The 18,227-nt window shown below is 43.4% G+C and overlaps 1 protein-coding gene across 18 annotated transcripts in view; it reads right to left on the bottom strand.

Annotated features, from left to right (window-relative positions):
- Positions 1-18,227, bottom strand: part of DTNA (dystrobrevin alpha) — an 892,688-nt gene that overhangs the window by 101,877 nt on the left and 772,584 nt on the right. For all 18 annotated transcript variants that reach the window (XM_069220106.1, XM_069220107.1, XM_069220103.1 and 15 more), the window contains one exon: positions 2,445-2,532. In XM_069220106.1, the coding sequence (XP_069076207.1) occupies positions 2,445-2,532 (88 nt within the window). The remainder of the gene's footprint in view (positions 1-2,444; positions 2,533-18,227) is intronic.

Raw genomic sequence — 18,227 nt, 5'->3', positions numbered from 1 at the left:
TAAGTATTATAGAGTGTCCGAAAGGAACCCAAGCCACAAAGGAGCTGAAAGCAAGACACTGGAATAGTGAAATGTGGCTTATTTCAATTTTAGAAGAATATGAATTAGAAAATCTGGACCTGGACTTTAGTGTAACATGTTCTTAACATTCTTGTCTTGTTGTAGTGATTAAAAGTGGAATCCTACCATAATGCACTTCTTTGTTAATTCTTCTAAATGTGTGAACAAGGCAGACATGCATATTGGTACTAACAATTCAATGAGAAAAATATGAGATACTCAACATCCTTTTAGGACTGTCCATAAGACAACAAATTGATCCTTGAAGAATAGTGCTAAAGAGGAGGTCTTAAGCCTCCTTGGTAACTCTACAGAGATTGAAATATGCCTGAGTTCAGTTCTTCACATATTCCAGGTTAATACAGCAAGTGTAGGAAGCAACTGAGACAGATGCCTCCAACTTTGAGAATTCTTCAATCTTCCTATCGTACCAGAGAGGTAATGTCTATTTGCGAAGTAGCTTAATACAAAGGGCACTCTAAAGGGAAGCCTAGCTTACAAAGATAGCCAATGAAGATGTCTCAATAACAGTGTGATTTAGCTTCGGCCACCAACTTAACCCTAGAACACAATGCCATCAGTGGATGAGCTGGTATGTATCTGGGAGGGCAGCAAAATACAGAGTTCCCAGAACCAGTCCTGGGAATGATTAACATCTACACAGCAGAGAAAATATTAGACTGATAAAGATAACACAATGTTATGCATAAATAGCGAACTGTGGCTTGCTGCTGATCTTTTTCATGTTTGAATGGATGCCCAGCTGGGGATGGTGCAGGAACGTCGGGGATGTGGCAAAAGTAATAACAAGCAGCGTGTGGCGGCTTGAGAAACATGCTCTCCTTCTGGCACTTCATAAAAGTATAATATAATAAAATGCATAGAACAGGCGTGTTCAATCAGTAGTTTTGATCTACATTCTTGAGAAGGACTTTGGAAATAGAGAGGAAGAGCCACAAACCTCCTTAGCACAGCCCTTCCTCGGATGGGTCAGGTGTCAATGTCTGCCAGCTTTATGAACCGTGTAGCCTGGTCACCCGGAAGTGAATTTATTGATAGGCAGAACTGTGAATGTAGGCATCTAAACAGCTTCGGCGCTGAGGAAATCATGAAAAGTAGACTTAATTGCTAAAAATCTATTGAAGATAAGCAAATAAGAAAAGAAGCAAAGCTGGCTGCCACCACCTCAGCTGCTTCATGGATGCCTCCATGTGCAACTTTTAATAAGGTGCCTGCAGGTCTTTGTTAAGGGAAATATGCACTCAATGATCAGAAATGCAGGTATAAAAAAAGCAATAGCTTTGTGAAATTTTTAAGCACGTGGAAATTCCCACAAGTATGTACAATAGGCACTTATTACAGTACTTGATAATAATTATGATATGTAAGTAAGTGATATAAGCACTCCAATTTGCATTTTGAGTTTAGTTGTGTAAGAAATGATGGTGTGGACACTTTATTTTAAGCTGCTGTGTATTATTCAACAGTTCATGAACGATCATAATGTCCCGGTGCAATGTAAGTTCACTTCAGTTTAATAATATTGTCATATATAATTCCAAGATGATCATAACACTCATTTCATTAGGATTTCTAATACCTTTGTGGGTAATGGGAGTCAATAGGGAACATTGATTGATATGTGAAGATAGTCAGACTCTCAGCATGTCTCTTATTTCTAGAACAAGAACTATAAAGAAAGCTCAGCCAACAGGGCCTGAATCCTGGGAGGTCGGGTTTGAGGAGACGTCCCCTTTTTCTCTAGAAGAAAGTATTAGGGGCACCGAATGATTAATGAGATGATCTCTGCTTCTTCAGGTTGAGCGCATTTCTTGGTTGAGGTTCACCATTCCACAAGCAGGCACAACCACAAAACTATTCCGCACTCTTTTCTGTACAGTGTCTTTGAAGCCTTCCTTGCCGCACCCTAAAGCCCTGGAACCATGTTGTGCTCCAATACAGACTTTACTCTGGGGTGAACTAGTCTACAAATGTCACTGATGTAACCATAATTTCCATATGTTTCCCTAACAACTTGGAATGTTTGAGCAACCATTTGACACAGGTAAGATTCAAAACATATGCATTCCATCACAAAGACAGGGTCACATGTTCATAGCATTATTATGCAGTGGCTGACAGGGAAGAAGTTTAACTGTGACACATCACATATAACATTGGTAAACCTGCCCCTCAACAGTAACTTCAATTTTATTTTATTTTTTCCTTAGATAGTCTGGTGTGCGGTTTTTCCAAGTCTACCATGTGCGGCTCTACAGAACAAATCAAACATTCTAATGCAGGGAATTATCTGCATGGGACATAAGAACATCCGCTGCTAAATCACATTCACAATAATGAGATAAAAACGTATTACCACTTACCGATGGCGAGGTCTCTGCGGCCAGTCGTGCTGCATACCTGGCAATCAGTCTATGCTCCTCATCCAGTCTGTTTGGGCTCTCAAGCATGCTGCCAAGAGGGAAAAGGGTGTGAAGGATAAGTCATTTGATTTATTTGAACATTAAAGTATAGAAATGCTATACCATTCAATGCTACTCACTCCTGGCTGCACTTTGCTATTGTAGAATTCATATGTTTTTAAATGACACGTTACAGGCTCTAAAAGACAATACATTTTAGCGTGAAGATTTATAAACAGTAATTTCCTATATAAACATTACCACAGAACATATGGAAATGTAACTTCTTTGAAGGCCAACCCTTTTTTATAGCTGTGTACTGTATTGTAAAAATCCTCATGGCTATTTAAGAATTCACACAGCTTGAAGGTTTTGGTGAGTAAAAATGTGAAAAGGCTCAATATACCATCCACAATACCAAAGAAACGAAATATTACGCTTGCATCATAGCTGATGACAGAGATATCTATAGAGGAAGCAATCAAAGTTCTTAGAGAGAATAACACCTGAAAATGAAGTGACTCCAAGCACTTATGAACTTTTCTCCAGTCGAGGGTGATGAAAATGCCCACAGTCAAAGCCTTAGGCAAAACAGAAGATTGCTGATGTCCAATCACATATGAGCGACAGAGATCCAAATGAAAGAATTAAGCAAAGTCTGACAAGTAGATGAGTGCACCTAAACAGGAGGCATCTAAGAGTCCACTAATACAGACTCCGTTGAATAGGTCTTTGTGCATCACAAGGGGAAAGTTCTATCATAGGCCACTTAAAGAGACTCCAAAGACATTTACCTGGAATGTTCCTGTTTTTGTCCCGCAAAATATGACCTGTAGCCTTGTTCCCATCAATTAATTATGTGAGCAAGACTATGGTTGAAAGGCGTCATATTTTGGTTGCAATCTATCTATTTATCTGTCAATCTGTACAATATATATATTACCTAGTGTTGGTCGTCACTAGGTAGTTATAGTTAGGACCATGTTTCCATAGAAAAAGCATTTTTTTACTTGCCTATATCTTCGGCCCTGTCTGATGAATCTTCACAAAATGTTCCCCAAAAAAGTTCCCTGGCGATTCTTGTTGTGCATGGAAAGTTTCAGGATGATCCGTCAATCGGGAGCCGAGAAAAAGGGGCGGGGGGTCAATAAAGTTGTGTTTCCCATGTTAATTCCCATAGGACCTTTAGACACAACTACAGCACGAATTGTTGGAAAGAATTACACAAAATTTGGCAGAAAGCTAGCTTTCGGGACACAGATTATGCTTTTTCTTATTTGGTGTAAATCCATTGAGTAGTTTAGGAGATAATAAAGGGAAAACGAATTTGTATATATAAGACGCGGATCCTTTGCAAAAATGTCATGGCGATCGCAGCGAATTCACGAATGCACGCGACAACAGGAATTCTGTGATTGGCTGGCAACAACCTGACTAGAAAGTTGCATCTGCCATCTTAGGGAACGGGACACAGTCCCCGGGGCAAACATTTTATATGAAAAGTGCCATAAGAGGTCTGAGTGGAGTTACCCTGACCCCTGGGCTGTTGTATAGAGTCTATGATGTTCCAATTATGACGTTAAAGTCATTTTGTTTCAGGCTTCTCGATTTTCATGAATTAGTCGCGACACTCAGTGCGGCCCCCGTGTAAGATCTTGATGAATTTGTGAACATCGCCAACAACAACAAAAATTCGCAGTCATTCATACACTAATTCATTTACTCATAGTAGCACTCTCACTCCTACTCACAGACCCACCCAGACACTCACCCTCCCACTCATAGACCCATTCAGACACTGATGCACCCACTCACAGATCCACTCAGACCATCACACATCCACTCACACTCACAGATCCACTCAGACCCTCACGCACCCACTCTCACACCAGGACAGACTCTCTCACAACCAGAGACACCCTCTCACACTATTCTCACACCCAGAGAGACAGACCATTCAGCTCTGCATGGTGTGGGGTTGGGTGGTTATGGCGGCTGGGTGGTTATCGGGGGTTGGCTGTGGGGCCTGGCCACAGGCCAGTTCTTGCGCCCAACCCCCGCACAGTCCAAGATGTGCATAACAGGGGTTGGAATAATGTATAGTAATTAAGATTACTTTACGTTAAAAAGAGACGTTATAGTTAGGTTCTGAATTTACCCGTACAAAACCACAGAAATTCAGCAGTTATAGTTAAGAGTTATTTTAAGTAACTATAACTTTCTCCCTAAGGTAACTTTAGCTCACATCCTCGCTAGCACTGCTAATTACCCCACAAATTACAGCACTCATGACATCTTTGATAACATTATTGATAATGCCACTGTAACATCTGCAGTAAAATTATTGATCAGATAACTGTGCATGGCGGGGGGTGAGTTACAGTTACCTTAGGGTGTGAGTTATAGTTACCTGAAATAACTCTAACTGCTGAATTTCTATGATTTTGTATGAGTAAATTCAGAACCTAACTATAATGCCCCAGTAACCTTTGTTTTTTGTCAGTCTCTCTCTCTCTCTCTCTCTATATATATATATATATATTCTTCATCCATTGACAGTTGTGTCATTCACATTTTTCGTCCGCTGCTCACTCTGAATACACAATGGAGTAATGGGTCGGTCCACTATATCTAGTGGCAAATTTCACTGTGATTGTCAGCATTCTGCTCTTTCACAAACACACATCCACACAAAGTACTTCCCTTCAGTGCCAGGGGCCACAGTGGCAATGTGTGCTCTTTCGGATAAAAGAAATGGCTTGTTTTAAGCCAATTTTTTATGTTCATGAGGGCCTGAAATCTAATCCAACAATACACTTTTACAAAATCTGTGTCAAAAGCAAAACAAAACATAACAAAGCCGAAAGGCTGTCAGCCAACAACACACAACCTATTGTCTATGCCAATGCTTCTTTATTTTTAAACCTGTGGCCTGGCGCTCCACCTGCCACAAGGGCAGACAGCCAATGCATCAAAAGGTCTCCCCTATTTACAGCAGACATTTTGATGCATTTTCTTCCTGCTTGGGACCACCATTTGAGGCGATGTAAACCTTGGAAAGAAAAATGATCAGTGCCCCTAACAAACAGGGAGAAAATTCCTCCCTCCGTGGTCATTAGGACCACAGATTTAAGCATGGCACTGCCTTTGTGACCCCTGGCCTTAGAGATGGTAAAATCAGTGCCTGGAACACAGGGGCTGCTCCTCCTAATGGACATTGGTTGGAGTTCCACTTTCCTGGGTTTATGTCAGTTGCTTTACTACAAAAAGCAGTGAATAATATTATTCACTATTTATGTGCAAAAATGGAGTACTATTAATTGGAATATGCCCTTACCTGGCAGCTGAAGTAAGTAATTTTTTTTTTAAGTATGTTGTCTGAGTGCCTGCGGGTCAGAGTGTGCTCATGTCACGGAGAGTGTGTGAAGTATGTGTGTGAATGAAAGTAAAGGTCAGAAGCCGTGCGATGTCAATTACGCTATCCCTGACATTTCCGTGAATTGTCGTCCATAGATTTAAGTAGTCCAAAAACACATGCCACCGGGATGACATGACATAGCAGCCGGCCAACTAGCCTTACAGTATTGACAGAATTCTGCCTAACATTCTCCATATGACCCTAAAAACTGGCGATGACTGAGGTTTATCCCTGATACGCTCGACAGGCATTTGAAACCGAGGCAAATAAAGGACTGGGAAATGGACACCCCCAACTCTACCAAAATATAACCTTACCCAAATGTTGTGAGATAGAGAGACCGAAATGAGGGTTGAAGGCTTCTTGCCACATATCTCAGGGTGAGGTCTAAATGTAAGGGCTATGCAAAATGTAATGGGTGAAATAATTCGATTTTTAAGCTTTATTTATAGTTTGACAAAGTTTGACTGTGACAAAGCATATACGTGAATGACATCTCCCACTAAGTGTCCTGTTAGCTGGACATCGTACATAGGAAAGAACGGTGTCAGTACCAGGGCGTATAAGGAAAGATCGCAATTATCACTTGGTCGACTGTGGCAGGTTGCATGTGACACTACGTATCTGCTGAGTCTCTACAAGGGTCACCTTCACGCAGCCAATCTGCCATCCTGGGAAACGCGCCTGTCCGCCAAGACTCTGTGCTGTGCTGGAGGTAATATCAAGGCAGTGAGCCACTAAGCTGACGCTCACAGTGACGTCTGCCACTAGATAAAGTGGACTGACCCTAATGTCTGCTCAATGAGACTCCTGCTTGAAGCTGGGGTCTCTGCAACATTGTCCAACACAACTGTCCATGGGGAGGGCTTCTGGGAAACTTGGGGGTCTTTCGTGATCTTCCCAAATATAAAAACCAACATTCAAGGCCACCTGGGCAATTCCATGCTAAATGGAGAAAGTTCACCCTGGGATAGGAGCATTGCCTGGCTTACAATGCATGCATGCATGGCTTACAATGGGTCAGATTTGTGTAGTCACAGATTAGTATGACAGAAGCGGATTAAGAATTTCAGATGTAGCAGTAGTAGCAGTGCCACATTTTATCATCACGGTCGCTGCTACCAAGGGAGAGGATGTGGAGGTTGCCTAGCGAGGAGCCATACTTGACTGACACTGACTCACGTACGGCTGTCTGGAGTGGTAGAAACACATCAGTATGTTCATGGGTGATTAGTGCCAATAGCAAATGTTGAAATGTACTAAAAAATAGGCGGTGGTGAAATGGAAAGCACATTCTGCCACCAGTGGTAAGCACGGTGATCTGGTTATAGTGTATGCATAAAAATAATGTGAAACTGCCCATCAATTAAAAAATGGAAAGGCCAGTCTACCCCCTCGCAGGTATGGAGAACAACAAGCTTTTGGAGGTCACAAGTATCTCTCAGAAGTATTCTAAGACCCTCATAAGCCTCCAAACCTCATACGTATTTCCCCACTATCCATTAATGATGTTGGGGGCACAAGTAACTCCAGACGTGGGGAAGTTAGACTCGATAATGAGTTGGACCCTGAAGGTCTACTAAGGAATTAGGAATTACCAGGAAAACGGGTAAATCTGAGTCGGACTGCCCCAATAATTCTTCATTTTTCTGCTATTTTCAGTACCCAGATCTGTGTTTTGGGGGGGGGCTCATGATTGCGATGGGGCTCATAACTGCTGTCAATAGCTCCACTGGAATTAAGAGGCGATACACAATGATGGCCTAAGAATGCTCCTGGAAGGGTTTTATCAATTCCATCCTATGTGCATGTGAACGTAGTTTCACATGGCACATAGTGAAAAAATTATATATACAAAAAATGCCTTCACACGAGGTGATCCATTTCCTATGATGGACACAGATTAACTAATGTTCATGTGAATATCAACAAAGTCATAGGTTTGTGGGTATGCCAAACTTGTCAGGGCATCCCTCATCCCGGGCGCCACCCTCGACCATTGGAGAACTGTATGACTCAAGCTTAACATTACAACATACTGGTGAGTTATTGCAGACTCAAATACCTTTTGGTATTGCAAGAATTAATTTGAATTCAAAATCAAGCTTTATACATGGCCCAGGTAAACTTTCATGTGCAGGTGGTTTTTTGAACCTGGCCCCAAATATTTAATACTTAAAAAGATTTCTGACTTTTGGGGAATTCTCAAAAATCCACTGTAAGTTTGTGTGAGTAGTCGCCCCCTCCATCTTACACCTTACTCCTTTTCTTTCCCAATCTGCCGGAGTGGGTCTGTCAAAAACATGCATTTACAAGCAGATGGAAAAATGTGCCCTGATGCAAAATGTATTTCCTCCGTTGCCCCCTGAAATATGTGGTTTTAAAAAAATACATTTTGCAAACTTACGCCAGCATTTATTGACACTAATTATCAGTGAATAATTAGCATGGGAAATAGTTATGTCTTTTTTGGGTATTCACTACTTTTCAAGCCCCCATCCTCACCCCTGTCTCTCACGCTTGGTAGCCCAATATTCCTGTCCCTCCCCATAGACCTAGGGGCATATTTACAATGAGTTGGCGCAGGGCAGCACCGCAAGTCTTTTTGCTGTGCTGCCCTACGCCAGTTTGAAAGGGCAGAAATGCACCGTATCTTGAGATACGGTGCATTGCTGTCCTTTCAGCCAGCGATGGTGCACAATTTGGTGCCTAGTGTCAACGCAGACACCCTTGTACTGTGGTGCAAGGGTGTCTGCATTGTTGGCAGGATTGTTCTTGTGCTGGAAGGTGCACCTTCCAGCACAAAAAGGAGGCTTTTTCCTCTTTCTGTGTGTGCTACAAAATGCAGCACATATAGAAAGAGGAAATAAAGAGGAGAACCAAAGATATTTCTCCTCGTTGCGCCTTCCCTGCGAAGGTGTACAGCTTTGACACAGTCCCAGATTTACAGATCCTTGTAAATCTGGAAATGCAACAAAACCCATGGGTGTTGCGAGGGAAAACCTGCTGCAACACTCATGGAACTCCCCCTGATGTAGTGTAAGGCAATGTAGGGGCTTGGCTGCATTGCCTTACTCCATATCTATGAGGCCATGGAAAGCCATGCAAAGTAGCTCTACGTGGCCTTATAGATACGGGTCTGCACTCTGCGCTGCCGGAGCGTCAAACAAAATGATGCACCCGTGGGGCAAGTGGCTTGTAAATATGCCCTTAGTATTTTTTGAAGATGTCAGTACATAGTGATTCTGCGAATCAGAATCTGCCAATTCCATCCTCCCACCCCTCCATATAGATGGCATTTTGCAGACCTGTGTCAAACTCAAATGCATATAAATATTGTGAAGCACGCTCTAAACGTGGAATTAAAAGGTGGTGTATAGAAGCAGAATCAGGGGCAGTGGCACCCCCCCCCCCCACATAAGCATTTAATCCTTTGTACATTGCTGCTTGACCAGAAGGGCACACATTCTGCAGAAAGAATAAACAGGGTCCTGGAGATCTGTAAAAAAGCAATGTCATTAAATGTATGCTTCTGGGAGCTGGGCTGTAATATTATTCTCAGGCACGAACCATTATTCTTCTCATGTGTAATGAAGTAATGCAATAGCCTGCCAGGGGCATAGATGTATGTAATATCAGTAGAGTACTTTTACAACCTGCCTCAATTAGCTACAGTTCAGATTTAGAACATGTAGGGATCAGCACAAATATCAGATGAAACCAGAATAACAATTTAAAAAGCAAAACTTCAAAGTAAAGAAGCCAAGTCTCTGAGCAGGGATGCACTGGTAAAACAAGAGAGCAAAAGCATGCAGCCTGCAATGCTTTGCATAAGCCTAGAGGATGATCAAACATCACCAAGAGAACTTGAAAGACTGATATCATTGGCTCAGCCCTGACTGCTGGGATAAATGGGTTATTAGAACATTGGAACGTTGAGAGTTCCATTGAAGACAATTAAGTCCTTCAGGCCTTCTTCTCCAAAACGTCAATGTTTTTTTCCTGTTCCTCTCATTTTAAGTTAACACTTTCCACCCTCATTGGTTAAAATGTTCTAATAGCTTCATACCCTTTCTTTCTCAGGCTATACAGGTTGTTGCAGACACGCACCCTCGCTTTAGGCTATTTCTTATGGCTAGGGCCTATACCACAAGTTCAGGGTCTTTAACACCAGTATTGCCCTCTGCACTGGACTATAATTATATATTAACAGCAGTATATGGCATAGCACCCTACATGATACACTAAGTGGCATAACAAATTAAGTAATGAACAAAAGAGCAGGAGGACTTGCTCCTTAACTTGCAAAGGGTAAAGAAAATCACCTTTTAAGTTTCTTGGTCTGCGGCAGGTGGATGAGCTTAGCCTTAAAATAAAATCTCCCTGTCCTATCTAAACAAGGATAAACCGAGGAGGACTGGATTTAAGACCTATTGGGGCCATTGAAAGGATTTGAACGCCATGGAGGTTGTGGTGCTGTATGGCATTAAAAAATTCGCCTATGACCACTATTTTGCATGGACACTGCCTTAGACATGACTTCAAGTGCATGCCAATGAATTCTTCAGTGTGGGGAGATGCTGTTTGTTTCGTTTTTTGCACAATATTTTGTTGATAATTTTTCTTAACTTTACAAGCAAGAAAATGTGTATATCCAGTGGTTAATTTGAGCCAGTGGTTTGTGGTGCTTGGCACCTGCACTTAATTGGCAACACTGGCATTTACGTCCGTTCATGATGCAGCTGTTTGAGTGATTTAGATATAAGCAGAACAACAGCTGTTTATTAATTCAATATTTGTTAAAAAACACTACTGCCCGCCGCCCAAGCCATTCTCATAGCTTTGGGGACCTCAAACAGTTTGAATTGCCACACTTGGAAGACTGTGATGATTAGTAGTTGTGTGAGTGCTGTGATTGGCAGTGCCAGTAGGGGTAAAGGGTGGTGCAAGCTGCAGTGACCTCCTTTAGAGGGCCCTAGAACTTATTTTTTTACAAATTAAGCACTTGCCATTATGCTACTGCTTCTTATCCTGGATGCATAGTTCTCATCTGTGAGTTTAAAGACAGAGATGCACCTGATGCTTTGGTCTTGCCAGCCCCACAAATGACTGTGTTTCCTGACACAAACATTTCCACATCTTAGTGAGGTCTGCGTTTGCTCTCTATCATTCTATAAGAAAGGGGCAGAACTATGCTTTCTCACACAACAATGGAATTTACACAAACTCAGGGCTCCACACTCATCAAGGATTGAGATTTAGGAAGTGGGGAGAGTTCAGTACGCTGTACATTATTCTTCACCTTAGTATAATAGAAACGAGAGCATCAATGCATCATTGGCTTTAGAAAGAACTATATCATGTGCCCCAACAGAATGGACAAAGTGAGGTGGAATTAACTCAGCTCAATTCCTGGCCCTTGGGGGAAGTAGATTGCTTGGGTGCTTTTTCCAATTCAGAGCTGTCAGAAGCTGATGTAAATGGGCACTTGACGACCCTGAGAGCATCCAATGAGACCCCCAAGTATATGAGTCAACAGGTCCGCAAAAGTAGTATTAGACCTACTCTGAGGTTAAGACATGCTATCCAGCCCAGATCATCACTGAACGTCATTCCTGGCTCAGCCAGACCTGGTTGATAGTCAAGTTTGGATCCCGATTTGGAAGCTTTTTTCACCAAACAGGGAAGGAGGCAGATGTCAAAGAACCCTGTTTCATTGAGTCAGAAGTGAAAAAGGAGACACAGGGAATAAACAAATGTCTGCGCATGCCAGGAGTGTATCATATCACCGACTGAGAAAATTGTTCCTAGGAGGCAAAATGGGTGAAGCTGAGGTGTTACCCTTTGATGGGGGGACCAGGGCCCACACTACAGACAGGACGCAATGTCTCTATTCGCGCCACAGTGCACCTTTAAACAGATGCGCCCTGTTATGATGAATGTGCTGCCTCAGGGTAGCCGTGACAATGATCTGCCATATGTAATACAGTTCAAAGCAGCTCTGTGTTTCTCTGTGCCGGAGGCGTCCAGCCTGCACTTCAAAGAGGGGTCAGATCCCTCTGCAGGTGGGTGTAGCAAGTCACTGTGCCTAACAGCCAGGGGATGCCTAGGAGGGGGTCATGGATCCCCCTTGCTCCGTTTGAGAGGGCCGCTCTTATTGGACACACTGACAGTGCAGCACCTTTTTGAAGTGCACCCTCAGTGCGCCTCCGAAGGGACTGTTTGCCTGTTAGCCCTCATCGATAATATGGCTGCAGAGGCAAAGTGATTGCCTCATTTGCAGTTGAAACACTACTCTGGGCAGAACTGAGGGCCTCAAACAGAGAATCCAGGAACAACGATTCTCTTTGTGAAGCTCCTGTGTGGCAAAGGCACAGTTTACAATGCCAATGCAATCTGGATTTCCCAACATTAGATAGAACAGTATAGTTAGGTGTAACTGTATCTGTTGCACTGGAGTAGAATCTCGCCTGCTGGTAAAAGGAATGTGGAATTCCTTGCTGTATCCTCACTGGTATTGCCAATCAGCTTTCATGTTGGCTGTCTGAGGAAGTAGCTGGGCTTGTGCTCATTCACCCCACTCCGTGTGTTCATGTGTTCTGCTAAACCTGGAAGGGATGAAGATCCTTTGAGGGGTTTGGGCTTCTTTTGATTGATCTCAGAAGCAGCAAATCACATTGCATATTGAACAAAACACTTGAGGGAGCGGAGGAAAGCTCTCAATCAGTAGGCAGAAGGAAGGGCCCAGAAAGTAACAACAGCTCTGCTCAGTCTTTGCTGGGGACTAAAGTGTGACTTGTCTTTGGATGCACTTCTTCCAGTAAGTGCTGACATTCAATGGGCACCTCATTCAAAAAGGCCAACCAGGACTGGATTAATAAAGGTCTCTCTATGGAGTGGTGTTTTACCTACAAGGACTACTCATGTTCATGCAGCTATGGATACTCAACCCTACCAGCAGACGAAGGGAAAGAATTGTGCGAAGTGCAACCTTCCCTCTTGTAATTGCTTTCTGGGGAATAAAGATTCCTCTGAAATGGCCTTCTCCTGCTCGTTGTGAAGATGGCTCTGCAATTGTCTTAGAGTGTAGAAGGATTTCTGTGGGTCAACTATGCAACAAACCGCTGCAAGCCATCATAGGTCAGAGCTAGGCTGTAGACCACGTGCCCCTTCATGTTGTGATTTGAGGAAAATCTGGTTTTAGAAATTATGTTCTTAGCATTCTTGGCTGTGGTATGTAGTTGCAAAGATAAGTCACAAGCATAGGTTATGCTGCACCAGGAGTAGAATGTTCAGCTATATGTCTACCAACAACAACTGACCACAGAAACACAGCTCAGGCATTGGAGAAAACTGACATCACAGCACATCAATAATCAAGCAGAGACAGTAACTCAGTGAAGAGACACCAAAATAGAAGCCGTAAAACCCCTTCTGCCTTTTACTAAAACAACAGGCACAAGCCAACTGCATGCACAGAATGACACACAACATCCCACATAAACAATATGCACAATACATTTTATGAGGCATAGCAAAAAGAGAAAACATTAATGCTAACTCAAACTCTCTTCCAAATGATCTTCCAGACAAAACAGCATCATGTCCCACAAAACTTCATCATGCCATTGGAAACAATATGACACTACACAAAACTTTCCTTTCCCCTTAATGTAAAAGCATGACAAGAAACTGAACAATCAGAGAAAAAAGGCAATTAATGTCAGGAATCGTCCACAGCATGAGCACCCAACAAGGTTGTTGGAAGTGGCCCTTTTTTCAGGGTTATGCCCAAACTTTTTGCATATGACCTCCTATTTTTTACTGTATGCTACATTTCGTTTTTGCTGGCTTTAGGACTCTGGGCACTTTACCACTGCTAACCAGTGCTAACGTGCAAGTGCTCTCTGTCTAAATGGTATTGGTGATTGGTTTATCCATGATTGGCATATTTGATTTACTAGTAAGTCCCTAGTATAGTGCACCATGTGTGCCAGGGCCTGTAAATCAAATGCTACTTGTGGGCCTGCAGCACTGATTGCACAACCCACATGAATAGCCCTGTAACCATGTCTCAGACCTGCCACAGCAGTGTCTGTGTGGGTATTTTTAAGCTGCCATTTCGACCTGGCAAGTCCACCCACTTGCCAGGCCCAAACCTTCCCTTTTACTACATGTACGTCACCCATAAGGTAGGCCCAAGGCGGCCCGTGGGCAGGGTGCAGTGTATTTAAAAGGCAGGACATGTACTGTTATGGTTTACAAGTCCTGATAGTGAAATACCGCTAAATTCTGTTTTCACCATTACGAGGACTCTCTCTCCCATAACGTAACATGGGGATTGCCTTGAAATATCTTTTAAGTGTAATTCCCATTGGGAGCTGATAGAGATTTGGAGTTTGGGGTCTCTGAACTCATGATTTAAAAATACACTTTTTGGTGAAGTTGGTTTTTAGTTTGTAAGTTTGAAAATGCCACTTTTAGAAAGTGGGCATTTTCTTGCGTAACCATTCTGTGCCTCTGCCTGACTGTGGAATACACATCTGGGTCAGGATGACAATTGGGCTGTTTGTGAATTCACTCTTGACAGTCACGCAAAGGGAGCTGAGGTGTGCCCTGCATATTCCAGGCCTAGAGTGATGGCGGGAGCTGACAGTTGCAGCTGAAAAGGGCTGTGCCTGTCCTTACACAAAGCAGTCTCCAACCCCCTGGAGTGTGTCTGGGGCCAGGGCAGGGAAAAGAATTGTCTTATGCACTAGAAAGACTTCTCTTTGAAGTTTGCCTACTTCAAAGACAGAAATTGGTATAAGTACTGGACCTCTGACACCACTTAGTTAGAATCCTTCTCGACTGAGGACATTCTGCCAGGAAGAAGAGCTGTAGGACGGACTATCGCTCTACCTGTTGCTTGCTGTACTGGCCTGCTGCTTGCTGCTTCTGTCCTGTAAGTGAAAGGACTGGACTTTGCTTTCTATATCCTGCTTCCAAAGGGTCTCCAGGGGCTTTGACTAAGCTTGACTAAGCTTGCCTCCTGTTAAGAAGTTTCAGGGACATCAAGGACTTCATCTGCCAGCACCTGGGCTATCTTGCTGAGAGTCCTGACTTGCCAAATGGTGCCACATTGACTTCAGAGCGACTCCAGAACTGCTGCCTCTGTCCTACTCCGCCCCGTTGGCTGCACCAGAGCCGTGGTCCCTGTTTAGTGCAATCACAGTGACTGATGCTGCAGGTCTGCCTCTGCCGCAGAGCCTCCAAAGTCCGTCCACAGCATGAGTCCTGAGTGCAGTGTCACTGACGTAGGTGACACTCAACTCTGCAGCAGCACCTGTGTGATCGCAACACTGCGAAGTTGACGCCTTGCATCTTGACCTGCTTGATTCATTGACCCTGCCTTGTCATAAGGAACCAGCGCCTTGCTACCGACACCGCATCACCTCCCCTGCGACCGTAAGGAAACAACGCCTGACATCCTGTGCCTGGCAGTAAGGAACCAATGCCTGACCGCTCCGGTAGCAGTAAGGACCCAACACCGCACTGGCTCCAGCAACTCCTCACCTCCCGACTCCGTGCAACATCTTAATTTCCTCGTTGTTTTCAAGGGTACTCTACCTGGGGTCCATGCGAATCCGTGACCAGCCCGCACTCCCTCACGAGTGGCATTGGCCTGTTGGGAACGACTCCGTCAAGACGTTGTGATAGCCCCAGTTGGAGCTATTGTGTTTCTAAGCACTATACTATTATTTAATCTTTGAAAATTCCTATCTTTGCTTGTGTATGTTGGATTTTTGTCATTTTGGTCGTTTTACTCAGATAAATAATGGCTATTTTTCTAAACTGTTTGAAGTACTTTTGTGTTGTTTTCACTTTATTTCTGTGTGTGTGGATGTACAAATAATTTACACATTGCCTTGGTGATAAGTCTGACTGCTCGTGCCAAGCTACCAAGAGGGTGAGCAGGGGTTAGCTTAGCTGTGTGACTCCCTTATCCTGACTAGAGTGAGGGTCCCTACTTGGACAGGGTGCAAACCACTGCCAACCAGAGACCCCATTTCTACTGTGAAGACATAACCCTGTTAACTAACGTAAACAGATCCCATGATCAAGAGACCCATGCATACGTTGAATAACCCTAACCACTGCCTCCGAACAAAGTAATGGCACATCCCTTGTGATTAACGCACGAGGATGCTAAGCATTTAGCAAAGAATGCATGCCAACAAACAACCAACATGGTGAATATATATGTCTCTCAACAAACATACATGAGACTCCTAGAAGAGGTTTACTGGTCATGCATCCATAGACTAAAGTGGTGTTACCACAGTGAAGGCCCATCATCGACACGTGCACTTTACGCATGCACTCTGGCACGTGCATTCCAAACATTTACCAAACAACATGTATGCATAGTCACCCCAAGTCGAGGTCGGTCCTCATATGATGTATGCGTTCAATGAGAAACAAAACATAAATATACATGGGGTTCCCTCCGGTGAAATGGACAAACAAGACTTCCAAACAACACATGGAAACACACTGCACCCCACCACTTGGTAAAGTCAAGTTATCAAGCTACAAACACACAGAATAATCTTGACTTCTCACACTATCAAACCCATACTGTATGACAGCCGGGAAGAAAATGCTTAAAATACACATCAAATCCTAACAATTTCAAGCTAGAACTGCAAAGCGCTTTTCAAGTTCCCCCAGAGGCATCATAATGATATGAAATAATACGACATTTCTTTAAATTAAGAAACACTAGAATAGGTCTAACTTCAAGATTAAACTCTGCAAAGCAAGGGACCTGAAATGAACAGTAGCAGATATTCAAGCTTATTTACTCCCTGAAACGAATGACGTTCATAGTATGAAGAATAATGAACAGATGATCTAGACGACTACCAAATAAATTGTCCTTGCAAACAAAGAAATCATACCGATGAGCCTTACATGGTCACCCCTTAACATCAATGACGTTTCAGGAAGTGACATCACATGACCTGATAATTATACAGGAAGTGATATGCATTCGATGGTGTTACAGCACAAATGTGGCATCCCTTGCCCATCCCACAATCCTACAATGTTACAACAGTATACATACAAATTTAACACTACAACATCTCTGAAAGTCCATGGAATGGTGACTTCTATCAACCTTCCTAGGTTATCAAGTCTGTGAGCAATTTGGTCCAAAAATGTCACGTCAAGTTTGTTCCCTTCCTGCTTGTGAATCAAAGTCTCTGTAGAAGGGCCTTAGATTTCCTATCTGGGCTGTCCCCCTCGAAAAGAATCCTGTATTCTTTCCTGGATGGAATGGGATTGGTTAAAGTGCAACTTGGATTAGGGGCAGCGAGAAGGGGAAAATGGGGACTAACCCAACCAGACAGTGGCTGTGAGATGGAAACTGGGAACAGTGTATCGCCAAAACAGCGTTCCACGGTTTCGACATTTAGGCACTTGATTCTCTGCAAAATGATGCTCAGAGTATGACTAATGGGAGTCGGAGGGAGTACACTATATGGAGTGAAGTTGGAAGTCCCTAACAGGTACCATATCTCAGAGTGCTGATGTTATCCATAAGCATCCATAAGAATACCCTAGTTGAAAGTAAAGGCGAAACCAATTGTGCTGGTGTGGTTAAGGGGTTAACTGTACTGCAGTCAGGGCGCATCTTCATGTGTCAGTACAGCAAACTAGACTTGCCATGCCAGCAAAGTATCTGAGTCACTTAGCAGCCTGAAGTACTGTGTATGTACACAGGGATGGAAGGGTGTTTTTCTGTCAACAAGGCTGCGCAATGGACAGATTTAATAAGTTACATCGTGTTATGGATATGGCGAATAAGAAGTTTGGAGTAGAAGATGATGTGTGCATACGGTCTACCCCGATGACCTGCAGGCCAGTCGGATGGTTCTCATGAGCAGCCCAGCGTTATTTGGGGCGGGCAATGCGCACCGATGCTGCCCCATGCTTTGTCATGAAACACCAGGTCAGCACTTTTGACAAGTCTGAAGAACTGTGAGAGTCAGGTGTGAAACTATCGCGGATGGGATGGCATTAAACATGATTTGTTCACATATTCATGAACAAAGATGTGGCATGGGCAACAGCAAGCTCCCCTATCACAAATACCAGGTACTGGGCACTTGGCAGTAGCAGTGCAAGTGTCTCAAACATGCACAATACAAATAGCAGAAGTGACTTCTTCCCTGACAGCAGCAGCGCATTCGTCCATCCAGGCACCATTTATGCACATGATGAAGAGCAGAAGTGCCCACTTCACTCTGAGAGCCATGTTAGATGTGTGTGCGTGGAGG

This window comes from Pleurodeles waltl, chromosome 2_2, assembly GCF_031143425.1.
Source record: "Pleurodeles waltl isolate 20211129_DDA chromosome 2_2, aPleWal1.hap1.20221129, whole genome shotgun sequence".
NCBI classification, from domain to species: domain Eukaryota; kingdom Metazoa; phylum Chordata; class Amphibia; order Caudata; family Salamandridae; genus Pleurodeles; species Pleurodeles waltl.
The sequence above is the reverse complement of the archived record's forward strand: the minus strand, read 5'-3'. Positions and strand labels throughout refer to the sequence as shown.